The 12,740-nt window shown below is 44.6% G+C and overlaps 1 protein-coding gene and 1 non-coding gene across 3 annotated transcripts in view; both read left to right on the top strand.

Annotated features, from left to right (window-relative positions):
- C12H21orf62 (chromosome 12 C21orf62 homolog) overlaps nt 1-11,773 on the top strand; it is a 30,360-nt gene extending 18,587 nt beyond the window's left edge. The window contains exons 2-3 of one of the 2 annotated variants that reach the window (XM_037209645.1): nt 7,278-7,337; nt 8,125-11,773. In XM_037209645.1, the coding sequence (XP_037065540.1) occupies nt 8,147-8,830 (684 nt within the window). In that variant the 5' untranslated portion in view covers nt 7,278-7,337; nt 8,125-8,146 and the 3' untranslated portion in view covers nt 8,831-11,773. The remainder of the gene's footprint in view (nt 1-7,277; nt 7,338-8,124) is intronic. The other variant, XM_028877118.2, reaches the window with a different exon arrangement.
- A 294-nt stretch (nt 11,774-12,067) lies between these two features.
- Nucleotides 12,068-12,174, top strand: LOC114698456. Its single transcript, XR_003735347.1, has one exon. It is a non-coding gene; the product is annotated as a U6 spliceosomal RNA (small nuclear RNA).
- Nucleotides 12,175-12,740: the final 566 nt, after the last annotated feature.

Here is a 12,740-nt window from a genome sequence, read left to right on the forward strand (position 1 = left end):
ACATACAAGGACATGGGTGACCTCAAAACATCACTGAAAAGTCCCACTCCAACACGCATGATAACATCCCCAAAGCTGCACAGATGGATTCTCCCCTTTAGTTAGCCTTCCACACTCGATACTCTAGCACCTACCAAGACTATGTCTTCAGCCCCATCTCCTAAAGCCTGCTCTCTTGGGTCTGTCCACCCCTCAAGGATTCCAGGAATTGGAACAGATCTAACTAGAGAGCCTAGAGCTAAGAGTCAGAATAATGGAAAGATGTAAACCTAAAAAAATGCCAAGAACTCCCTTCCTTAGGACACATCTCTTCCCTCGGTTCCATCTCTACTGGCAGCTTCAGCTACCTTCCTTAAACACAGATCTCTCCCCTGCTACAAACCTTACCAGTCCGTGTTTGCCTCTTTCAGAGAAGCTCCAGAGGGGTGTGGACACTGAAGAAGGTACATAGGCCAAGCCAGAGGGATACAGATGGAGATATGAAAACTTTCATTTTCTTATCTCAAATGTTTAAAATTGTATTTGGGTATTGTTTACAGTATCGACAATATGTGTATGGTTTTTGTAAATAAAGTATCATATCTATTTGGGAAGATTTTCCATTTTTTTTTAACTGATGAGATGATTTTAGACTAGTTTGGAGACCAAACTGCTATCAGCATAAAATCTAAATCTCTTAGCTTGGCCAGCAAGGTCCTGTCTAGACTTGCACTGTGTATGTTCTCAGTTCATGGGCCCAGGACATCTGATGCGTGATGTGGTCTGAACACATCAGGCACTTCAGTTATTCTTTGCACTGCATGTCTCTCCTAACCTAGCCCCCGTCTTCCCAAAGTCCAACAGTGCCCACCCCGAATGCTTCATCTGCATCTTTACCGAGTGCTGCCAGAGGCTCGTCTTCTCATTGACTGCCTGGCTGCTGTTTCCTAAAGTGCATTGTTCCTTGGGAAACGTCAAGATCTGTGAAGGATGTGTGGTACCTTCTTTCTTTTGGATTCCCATGATTAGAGTGTTTTATGTTAGTCTGATATTGAGTAAACACCCTCTAAACATTGGTCCACCATTGTCTGGGAAAAGAGGATCTAGTTGTAAACACTGGCATCACCAATCGGTGCTGCATCTGCTCTGAGATTGGCACAGTGTGCAAAGGTCCAAACACTTGTGGCTTACAGCAGTGTCTTACATCAGAGCCCAGTGACACTTAAGGAGGGGTGTCCTCCTCTCCACAGTCATCCGAGACGCAAGCTTTTCTTGGTAGTTTTGACATCTTCTAGAGCTCTTGGGTCTTCTTCAGAATTTCCTTCTCTAGTCAGTCGATTGGAAGTCAATCGCATAGCACCGTACCATTAAAGGGAACTTAGACAAGAAGCCAGGCATGCCAGGAGGGGAGAAAAGAGGCTGCGGTACTGATGGGCAGAGGACTTTCTGTACCCAGGTCAGCAGGCAGATGAGTGGAGGGCTGACAACAATTCAGAGAGCATGAGCCGACATGAAAAGTTCTAGCAAAGCGATAAAAACTGTGTCCACTCATGAGATCTGAGACTTTAAACCACTGTTGAGATTTTAAAGTCTGAGGGACTATTGAGACTTAGCTGAAGAACTCTCAGTAGCAACTAGTAATAGAGACAAGCTGTGTGAAGGCAAAGACTTTTGAATTAAGTAGATATGGACCTCGGTTGCTTCAGCACAAATTCCACAGAGATTCCTTCTCAATCTAGGGTTACACCCAGGGTTTAGAGCATGTTTAGACTTGGCTCCAAAAGTCTTAAACTGGAGGAGTTACATTTGTGAGAAGATACTGTGTACGAGGGAGGAGAGCTTCTGGACCATGCACCCCAAACATACTTGGAATGTCGTAAATAATGATGTTTTGAATTCTGTAAACTAAATGAATGTAGAGGACAGAAGTATGCCTGGAGAAATGCAGTACCATTCTTCAAATCATTGCAACAATTAAAAATCAAATGTGATCTAAAAGTTTATTTCAGAAGTATATTTAATTTGAAGTCAGAAGGGATTTTTATTCAAAAATGGAAAGGAACTCGGGACATGACCCCAGTAAAGAAAACAGGGAAATGCAAGAGCTAGAGGTTTATAAGGGCTCCAGCCTGAGCTGGGGTACTGAAGATAAGCGCAGAAAACAGGCAGGGCCCAGGACCCCAAGAAACACATTTTTAAGCCAGTATTTGGGGAGCTAGCAAAGAAGTCTGTCACAAATATAGTTCCCAAAGTGTTACTGCAAAAGCATTTGAAGATTCTGAGGAGGCAAAAGTGAAGGGTCATGCAATAAAGAGGACACCAAATACATCCCACAAAGTATATCAGTTTGTTTTCCATTACTATAAGGAAATATCTGAGGCCGAGAGGTTTATAAAGAAAAAGAGGTTTCTTTACCTCGCAGTTTCTGAAGGCTAAAAATATAGTAGCACTGCACTAGCTCTTGTAAGCACCCCATGGCAACTGGCATCATGGTGGAAGCATGTGGGAGAGAGAAATTGTGGTGAGAAAGAAAGCCAGAACTCAGAGGGGGGTCAGACTCCTTCCTTTTTAACAGCCCTCTCACCAGAACCAATCAGAATCCAACAAGCCTTGCATTGCTCTCTGAGAGCAAGGCCCTCAGTGGCCTAATGATCTCCAGGCCCCACCGCCTCTAACACGGCCACATTAGAGACCCACCGAGACAGGAACTCTTGACAGTGAGCCACAGGATGGAGCGTGTCCCCGCATGGTTGGCACACATTTTACCAGTGCTTGCCGAGAGCTTGAGGGTCAGCCAGTCAGCTTACACACGAGTTTTGAGGGCATACAGGGTCTGTTACCCTTTCTCTGGTACTGCTCTTTGATTTCCAATTGTGCAGCCTGCATTCTACCTCCCCCCCCCCACCCCTGCCCCAAGTCTACTGCCCTAGCCCCTTATCCTGCTCCTCGGCCCCAGGGTGGAGCGTCTGACTCAGGGAGACAACACATTTTGTCTCTATCTATTGGGAAACTGGAAAGACAGTCAGGTCCGGGGAGGTCTCTTCAACTGATGGTTTCAAAGACTAAAAATACAAATCCTCTGTAGGTTGCTCAACTGAAAGAAAAGCTGTCTCTAACACCCTAGAAGCTGTCCCTAGAAGGTAAGAGCTTGTCTGAGAATCCCGCCCACGGGGGAGGAAGACTGAAGCTTGAAAACCTACCGTCCTGAGCAACAGGATCAAGACATGCTTAAAAGGCTTCCAAGACTCTTTAGACATGTCAGCCAATCTTTTTCACTCTGGTGGTCTGAACTGACATCCTGTGGCTGCCATTTGTGGAGCTGTGCTTTTCCACTCAATCAGTAGAACTGGTTTGAGTCCTTGCTACATGCAAAGCACCTCACTAGAAACAAAACACAAGGCCAAACAAGAGCCCTTTCATCAGGGTCGGGGCTCCTCTCCCACTAGAAAACACCTTTAAGCCAGTAATCACAGTAGACTGCCACAATTCCAAGTGACTATTGGTACAGTGTATTAAGCCTGTGTGTAACTACACCTTGGGTTTGAAGACATTGAATACGCTTCACTAAGGAGGTGATATTTGAGCAAGGGACTATTTCTTCTTTTCTTTTGAAAAAGAAGCATGCTATGCTTAATATTGCATATATGTAACCCCCATAAATCTAAGAGAAGTCATTTTAAGTAGTGTTCTCCTAATCTAATTATGTTGCTTTGATAAGTCATGGTATATATTAATTATACACAATGAGTTTATGGCATTCACATACACATGCCTACACACATGTTTTTACGCATCTCCCTTGTCTCTTCCTACTCCCTCTGATTCTGAGGAGGGGACTATTTCTAAAGAGAGGAAAAAGGAAGATATATGACACCCATAATATCAGCATAGAATGAAGAGAATTTGGAAAACCTCAGAGGACAGAAAACTGAGACTACGGTGGTAGGGTGGCAGTGGGCAGGGAGAGCCCCGAGGTCCGGTTGGGCTGGAACCCTCTGGCCATGTTGACAGGACACGTCTTTTTCTCGGCATTCACCTCCTCTTGCCTCTGCTGTGCAGCATTTGTCCCTCTGTCACAGTAGGACCCCCTCTTGTGCTACCATAAAATGTAGGTAAGGTAATTAAGTTGTGGCCATTCTGTTTATAGCCTGGGCACAAACCAGTGACCACGCAGTGAAGCTAGGGTCTTCACAGTCTGTGTTTAACAAGCACACAGAAAGAAATTCCTGGAAAACTGGAGGAGGAATAGGAATGAAATGACTAGCAGGACATTTACCCCATCCTGTACACCCTGACTGAAGCTTCCAGCAGCTGGCCACCTCGTCCTGGCCTTTGGGCTCCCTGGTGTCTAGGGGCAGGGATTGTCTGAGTCAGGCCATGACCATTGTAAAGAAAGTCCCAAATCTCCTTGGAAACTTCTGGTATCCGTTTTCCAGCAAACAGCCATGTTTTTCCCTTCCTGTCCCCTCTCTTCCCGGCATGCCCTGCACAGTATGGACATCTGACAAATGTCACTTCCTCCCAGGTTGTGGCTGATGCACAGATGTACTCTTACTAACCCTGTTCCTGTGACTGTCTCTTTTAGGCAGGGGTCAGAGAGAGCCAGTGATATTCACAGTATTCCTAGTGTCATGAGCACAAGGTTACTGGGATGTGGAGTCCCAGAAACCTTATAGAATCTGGGACAACTATTGTCTAAAATGATCTTGTACTTGATAAAGTCCCTCCTGTCCTTACAAAGTGGGGTAGTCAGTCACCTATGCCTTCTGATGACATTTAAATCAGGCAAGCCTCTTGTTCATGAAACACACTGGCCCCCAAGTTTCTCAGAGCTTTTTACTCACAAATAAACCTTTTAATAAACTTTCAGAATCTCCTATGTCTGCTTCAAAACAAACACAAGACACTACAAAAAAGCTTATCCAGTCCTGCAGTAAAGCAAGTCATGCCTCTACTGCCTCTCTATAGCCATCTCTGTGTTCTGGTAACTAGTCTAAGTTCGGCTCTGTTCATCTTCTTCCATTGAGTATAAGGCTTGGAAGGCAGCACACAGCTGCCATGGATTGCTATGGGATGGTCTGTATGTCAAATTACTCTGATGGGTCAATAAATAAAGCACTGATTGGCCAGTAGCCAGGCAGGAAGTATAGGCGGGACTAACAGAGAGGAGAATTGAGAGAACAGGAAGGTGGGAGGAGACACTGCCAGCCACCGCCATGACAAGCAGCATGTGAAGACGCTGGTAAGCCACGAGCAACGTGGCAAGGTATAGATTTATGGAAATGGATTAATTTAAGCCCTAAGAACAGTTAGCAAGAAGCCTGCCACGGCCATACAGTTTGTAAGCAATATAAGTCTCTGTGTTTACTTGGTTGGGTCTGAGCGGCTGTGGGACTGGCAGGTGACAGAGATTTGTCCTGACTGTGGGCAAGGCAGGAAAACTCTAGCTACAATGGATAGTTGTTTCTTCTGCTTGGCCCGGTCCAGGGCTTGGCACATGGCACCTGCCTGACTTCTGACTGGGCTCCCTCCTTGTTCCCCATTGTTGCAGCTCTGGGTCCTCCCATGAAGGTCTGGCTTGGCCATGGGCTCTGATGTCACAGCGAAGAAGAATCAAGTTCATTACAACAAAAGCTCCATGAAGGCAGAACCCTGAAGGGGTCTGAAGTCTAAGCTGTTTCTTTAGGGCTAGCAAAGTGCCCACCAACTAATAAACAGTAGATGTGAACTGACTGGATGACCATGTTAATAAACTGTAGGTGTGAACTGACTGGATGACTATGTTAGTACACTAAGTGTGAACTGACTGGATGGCTGTTAGTACACTGTAGTGTGAACTGACTGGATGACTGTATTAGTATACTGTAGGTGTGAACTGACTTGACTGGGTGGCTGTGTTAATACACTGTAGTTGTGAACTGACTGGATGGTTGTGTTAATACACTGTAGGTGTGAACTGACTGGATGGCTGTGTTAATACACTGTAGGTGTGAACTGACTGGATGGCTGTGTTAGTACACTGTAGGTGTGAACTGACTGGATGTCTGTGTTAATACACTGTAGGTGTGAACTGACTGGATGGCTGTTAGTACACTGTAGGTGTGAACTGACTGGTTGTGTTAATACACTGTAGTTGTGAACTGACTGGATGGCTGTGTTAGTACACTGTAGGTATGAACTGACTGGATGGCTGTGTTAGTATACTGTAGTGTGAACTGACTGGATGGCTGTGTTAGTACAGTGTAGGTGTAAACTGACTGGATGGCTGTATTAGTACACTGTAGGTGTGAACTGACTGGATGTCTGTGTTAATACACTGTAGGTGTGAACTGACTGGATGTCTGTGTTAGTATACTGTAGGTATGAACTTAGTGGATGGCTGTGTTAATACACTGTAGGTGTGAACTGACTGGATGACCATGTTAATACACTGTAGGTGTGAACTGACTGTCTGGCTGTGTTAATACACTGTAGGTGTGAACTGACTGTCTGGCTGTGTTAATACACTGTAGGTATGAACTGACTGGATGGCTGTATTAGTACACTGTAGTGTGAACTGACTGGATCGCTGTGTTAATACACTGTAGGTGTGAACTGACTGGATGTCTGTGTTAGTATACTGTAGGTATGAACTTAGTGGATGGCTGTGTTAATACACTGTAGGTGTGAACTGACTGGATGACCATGTTAATACACTGTAGTGTGAACTGACTGGATGTCTGTGTTAATACACTGTAGGTGTGAACTGACTGTCTGGCTGTGTTAATACACTGTAGGTATGAACTGACTGGATGGCTGTATTAGTACACTGGTATGAACTGACTGGATGGCTGTGTTAATACACTGTAGGTGTGAACTGACTGGATGGCTGTGTTACAGTTGCTGCCAGTGCCTTCCTCCAGTTCTTGACTTGGCTGAGCCCATTTCTACCCTCCCTGTAGCCTGTGCCTGTCTGTCAGAGCCCTGGCATTTTCAGCTTCGCCTCCTTCCAGTTTCTTGGTGCCTGTGGCCTCACCTTGCACCCTCAGTGTGTCCCCTTCCCGCTGTCATCATATTCTTTGGACACACATTTAGCACCTCAGAATAACCTTCTCTGGCTTCCCCATCCCTTTTTACGGTGGCCCTGCCCACGGCTCCGACCTTCCCTGTCATGTACACCAAGTATCACCCCATCCCTTTAGTGTTCAGTACGCACAGTGTTTGGTTTGCCTTTAATTGTCAGGTAAGTCAGGAGAAACTTCAATTGTTTGCAAAACTGAACTCTGACGCCTTCTGCCACAATGCTTGTTTTCCTCCAGAGACACCACAAGAGGGAGCATCATCGATTATACGCCTGGCCAGTCACTCATTTTCCCCAGGTACTCTTTAAAATACAAAGGTTTCCCATTTTTCTTCCCCAGTTTATTTTTTCAGTGCTTATATATTGCTTTGTTTTGAGAACCCACAAAAAATTTTTGACAAAATTGAGTCATAAGATTTGTTCTGGGATAGAAGCAGATAATTGATTAAAATTGGCAGCTGGTTAGTCTTTTTATTATCCCTTCACTTAGTTACAATGGACTCCGGTACATGAGTGCTTTGTAGGACCAGAGAAGGGATTACTGTGTTGGCGGAGATGAGGTTCGTAAGGAAGTTTACCATTCAATGTTTCATGGCTGTTCACATTATGCTGGTTAGACAGCATGTGTGGCATGTTAGGGAGCATGTGTGGGCAGGGACTTCTACTAGGAACTGCTTGTCTTTGAATTCTAGGAAGTCAGATCCAGAGTGGGAGAAGGGCATGTGCTTGCTCTGGGTTGTACAAGTACAGGTAGGCAGTCCTGGGTATTGGCAGGGTGTGCTCACTGAGGTAACTCCAAGTCCCTGCAGTAGACAGAATGTGGTAGCCCCTCTGCTGACATCACCCCAGCTCCCCTGACACGCTAGTCTTGCTGTCAGCACATATCTCTGGGAGTTTTATGCCTCAACTGAGCAGAGTTCAGAAGTCTGGCTGCTGCTTCTCATGAAGTGCCAAGATAAAAGCACTGCCTGTCTCAGTCTGAACTGCAGGACAGGAAAGTTTACAGCTGGTGGTTTGGGATGTTTTCCCAGCAGGGTGTGCGTTCTAAGGAGGCTGTGATAATAAAGCTTCAGGATTCCTTTCAGGTGACTTCCACCGAACTGGCTCATGAAGGAGAAACAGGAACACACCAGTCCATGCTGGACAAGAATGACGCCGCCTTCCAGCCTCTGCCTGCTTCTGCTTGGTGCACTGGGCATCTTTGCACTTGGCCGCTTCACAAAAGGTCAGAAGAACAGCACGCTGATCTTCACAAAGGGAAATACCATTCGGAACTGCAGCTGCCCTGTAGACATCAGAGACTGTGACTACAGTTTGGCCAACTTGATGTGCAGCTGTAAATCTGTCCTTCCTTTCGCCATGAAGCAAACCAGCTATCATGACCAGCTGACCATCTGGTTCACAGATACGTCCACATTGGGCCACCTGCTGAAGTTCACTCTGGTCCAAGACTTGAAGCTTTCCTTGTGTGGTTCCAACACCCTCCCTACCGAGTACCTGGCTATCTGTGGGCTAAAGAGGCTTCGCGTCAATGCTGAGGCCAAGCATCCCTCCCGGGAGCAAAGCTTGCTCATCCACAACAGAAGGGAAGGCGGTTCCTTGTACAAAGGTTGGCAAACATGTATGTTCATCTCACTCTTAGATGTGGCTCTTTTCAACAGGGACTCATCTTTAAAGTCATACAGTATTGATAACATTTCTAGCCTCACCAGTGACTTTCCTGACTTTTCTTACTTTAAAGCTTCCCCAATGCCAAACAACAAAAGCTATGTTGTTACCATCATCTACTAGCACCCACCCACCAGGAACTCTCAGAAACCGACGGACCATTTGAAGAAGGAGTCTGGGGAGAAGGCCATGAGACAGGTGTGTTTATTCCGTCTCTCAGCCTCCATTTACAACAAAGCCACACCCAAGAGCAGCCGGTTTCCTCTGCTCCGCTTCCAATGCGGGGAGCTCTTTGAGTCCTGAGACATGTCCTGGGGGCCAGCGCGAAGCTAGGTCTTTATAACTGTCAGCCTGAGGAGAGATGCCAGGCCAGAAGGGAGAGAGCAGTGCACACCGGGCACTATTTATTGGAGCCCAGTGTAGGCATGGCCCCAAGGAAGGGATCTTTTCTCAGAATACAGTAATCCTTCCTTATCTGTGTGGGTACATTCCAGGACCCTGATGATGCCTGATTGAGCCAACAGCACTAAACCCTGTGCCTATTGTTTTTTACCTAAATGTAAGAGACGTGTGACAAAATCTAACTTATAAATTAAGATCACTGTGGGACTAACAAAAATTGTAGCATACTGTAAGAAAGTTATGCAAACATGCTTTCACACACTATTACATAGTATTCACTCTTTCCAAGACGATGGCTTCTCTTTGGCATAGCATTGCGGCTTTGCGTGTGATGGCAATTATGGAGTAAAACATGGACTTCTGAATACTAACATGGTAGTCACAATAGTCGGTTTAATAACAGAGACAAGCCACTGAGTGCCTGATGGTTGGGAGTGTATATAGTGTTCCTGTGACAGGCAAGGGGATGATTCACGTCCCAGGTGGAATGGGCAGGAATACATTCTTCACACTCCTCAGAACAACTCAAAGTTGACTTCTGACTTCTAAGTGAAACTACAGATCAGGGACCACTGTGCCTTTTTTCCTTTTCTTCTTCATTTTGTGACATGGCCTGGAATTCCCTGAGTCAAAAATGATAGATTTCAGAGGTTTGAGGACCTAAATTCCTCTAAATGACAAATTCTCTCAGGCCGATATTTTCCAAATAGTTGTGAAGAACAAATGCATTGAGAAATTGGCATTTTAAAAGTGTATTTATGGATAATGGAAAAGTAGAATGTCAAGGACTGGGTGGAACCTTAACACTAAAGAATGCTTTGGGGTTCTAAGAGAGGGCACATGAGTGAAAATACACCAGACAACCACACACTTAACCTCAAACTTTTGCACAAAGTGCTGCTCCAGGCAAGGTTCTTTTCTGGTCGTCCGCCCCCCCCCCCTTTCACAGAGCACAGGCTGGACAAGGCTCTCCGGTCCCCCCCTCCCTTTCACAGAGCACAGCCTGGACAAGGCTCTCTGGTCCCCCCTTTCACAGAGCACAGCCTGGACAAGGCTCTCTGGTCGTCCCCCCCTTTCACACAGCACAGGCCGGACAAGGCTCTCTGGTCGTCCCCCCTTTCACAGAGCACAGCCTGGACAAGGCTCTCTGTTCCCCCCCCCCCTTTCACAGAGCACAGCCTGGACAAGGCTCTCTGGTCCCCCCTTTCACAGAGCACAGCCTGGACAAGGCTCTCTGCCCCCCCTTCACAGAGCACAGGCTGGACAAGGCTCTCTGGTCCCCCCCCTTTCACAGAGCACAGCCTGGACAAGGCTCTTTGGTCCCCCCCCCCTTTCACACAGCACAGCCGGACAAGGCTCTCTGGTCCTCCCTTTCATGTCCTCTACTTTGGTTCGAGCATCTTTGTTCCCTCTATACCCTGACCCCTGTCTCTTATCATTTTCCCTCCCATCCTTCTCACTCTTGCTCCAGAAATCAGAACTTTGGTTACTGTCAGGAGAACTGTTAAGCCACATTATGGATAGCTTGGGGATCTAACAATCACTTCTAATGTGATGCTCAAATTATAAAGATTTAATTTTAAAATGAAATTTTGGTCCTGAGTCCATCTGGAAGCTTAAGATGAGAAAGTAAAGATACTTCATAGTTAACACAAATTCATTATACTTTGATAAAAGGAACCAGAGCAACTAAAATTAACTAAATTGGTTCACCATTACACAAAGAAAAGTTTCCCTTATAGAGACTCAATTTACCATTGATGTGCAATATTTTTAAATGCCCATGGTTCAAAGCTCAAGAGCATGTGCTGCTCTTTCAGAGGCCACGAGTCCAGTCTCCAGCATCTGCACTGGTTTGCTCACAGCCATCTGTGGGCTCCAGCTCCAGAGGAGCCAACAGGAACTTGTACATATGTCACATATGTCACACACACACACACACACACACACACACACACACACACGAATAAGAACTAAAACAAACCATTTAAAACCCATGCCAGTAGTGATACAAATGTCTGAATTTAGAATAAAACAAAGTGGAAACATTTCTGAATTCATGATACCATAATGGTAAGAAATAATTTTACTGTAAGATCACAAGTTAGTCACATTTATCATATTTTTTCCATCTTAACCTTAACATAAAGTAACTCAACCTGAAATTTCTACATTTGCATAATTGACAAGGGATTTGGCCATTCAGACTAATTAATATGGGTCCACAAGGTCAGCATTTAAATTAGGCCAAACAAAGTCTAAACTACAGATTTTAATAGAAAATGTCATGGCCTCATTACTGATATAGTTCAGAGGCAACATTAAAATGAGGAAAAGACAAAGAGTTGGTAAAGAAAAAAAAGAGAAGGCAAGAAAAATGATAAATTCTATGTCTTTACCATCGCTACTGAATACATTACAAACTGAATTTGGATGGAAACCTATTAACAATGTATGAAAAAGTGAAGTTAGAAATTACATGTGCCCATAAAGGCCTTCCATCTGGGAGCTGCTGCTGGCCGAGAGCCATTCACATGTGGGTTATGTGATTTTTTATGAGAACTGTTGTGGGCCACGTAGGTCGGGACCAGCAGTTTGTCACCTGCAGCCAGCTGGTTCAGGGTTAGCTATCATTTTGAAGATCAGGAAGACAGATATCTTCCTTATTTCATATACTTTGAAGATCAGGAAGACAGATATCTTCCTCATATACTCAGGAGATGGTAAACATTGTGCTGGTGTACAGTTGTGAAGCACACAACTTATGAATAATAATAATAATAGATATTATCCTTTATCTCTAGCTCTGTGTACAATTCTCAAAGAATGTTTTGTTTGATTTTTGCCAAATTCTTGTATCTAATGGTTGGAATTGGTGAGAAAATAAGGGTCTCATATAGACCCCATTTGATATTTTCATTTACGTTAGAGATAAATGTAACACTAAGACAAAAATACGTGCTCACTTCGGCAGCACATAGACTAAAATTGGAATGATACAGAGAAGATTAGCATGGCCCCTGCGCAAGGATGACACGCAAATTCGTGAAGTGTTCCATATTTAAAAAAAAAGATACAAAAATACATATGAATATCACTTGTTAGTCAATGATGTAAATACTTTTTACAGAATCCAATAGTATTTTCAAAAACTACAGGAATTTCCTTAATTTGGAATACTATTTGCAATGTAAAAGTTATAGATATGACAAGTTATAAATTTAATAATATCCAACAAAATAAAAAATAAAAAATAAGACTGTATGCAGTTCTTTCCGGTTCCAGTTATGCAAATGTTGACTATTATTAGTTTCAAGCTATTAAGAGAATTGAGAAAAAGCCTCAGTGTGCTGAGATACAACTCAGCAGGAGAGAGCTCGCCGTACAAGCCTGCCTGATTTAAATCCCCAGCACGACACACCACACACACACACACACACACACACACGCACATGCACACACGCACGCACGCACAGTGCATGCCCCTTGTAGACGCAATACTCACACATAACTTCAAGAGCATGACTACAAGTGCAATATAGTTAAGAAAATTACAAACCCACGAATTTTGCTGTTACAGGGTGTGACTATGACTGTCTCCCATGAAATTCAGAACTGATGAGAAAGAGAG

The sequence above is a fragment of the Peromyscus leucopus genome, chromosome 12, assembly GCF_004664715.2.
Source record: "Peromyscus leucopus breed LL Stock chromosome 12, UCI_PerLeu_2.1, whole genome shotgun sequence".
Classification (NCBI taxonomy): Eukaryota; Metazoa; Chordata; class Mammalia; order Rodentia; family Cricetidae; genus Peromyscus; species Peromyscus leucopus.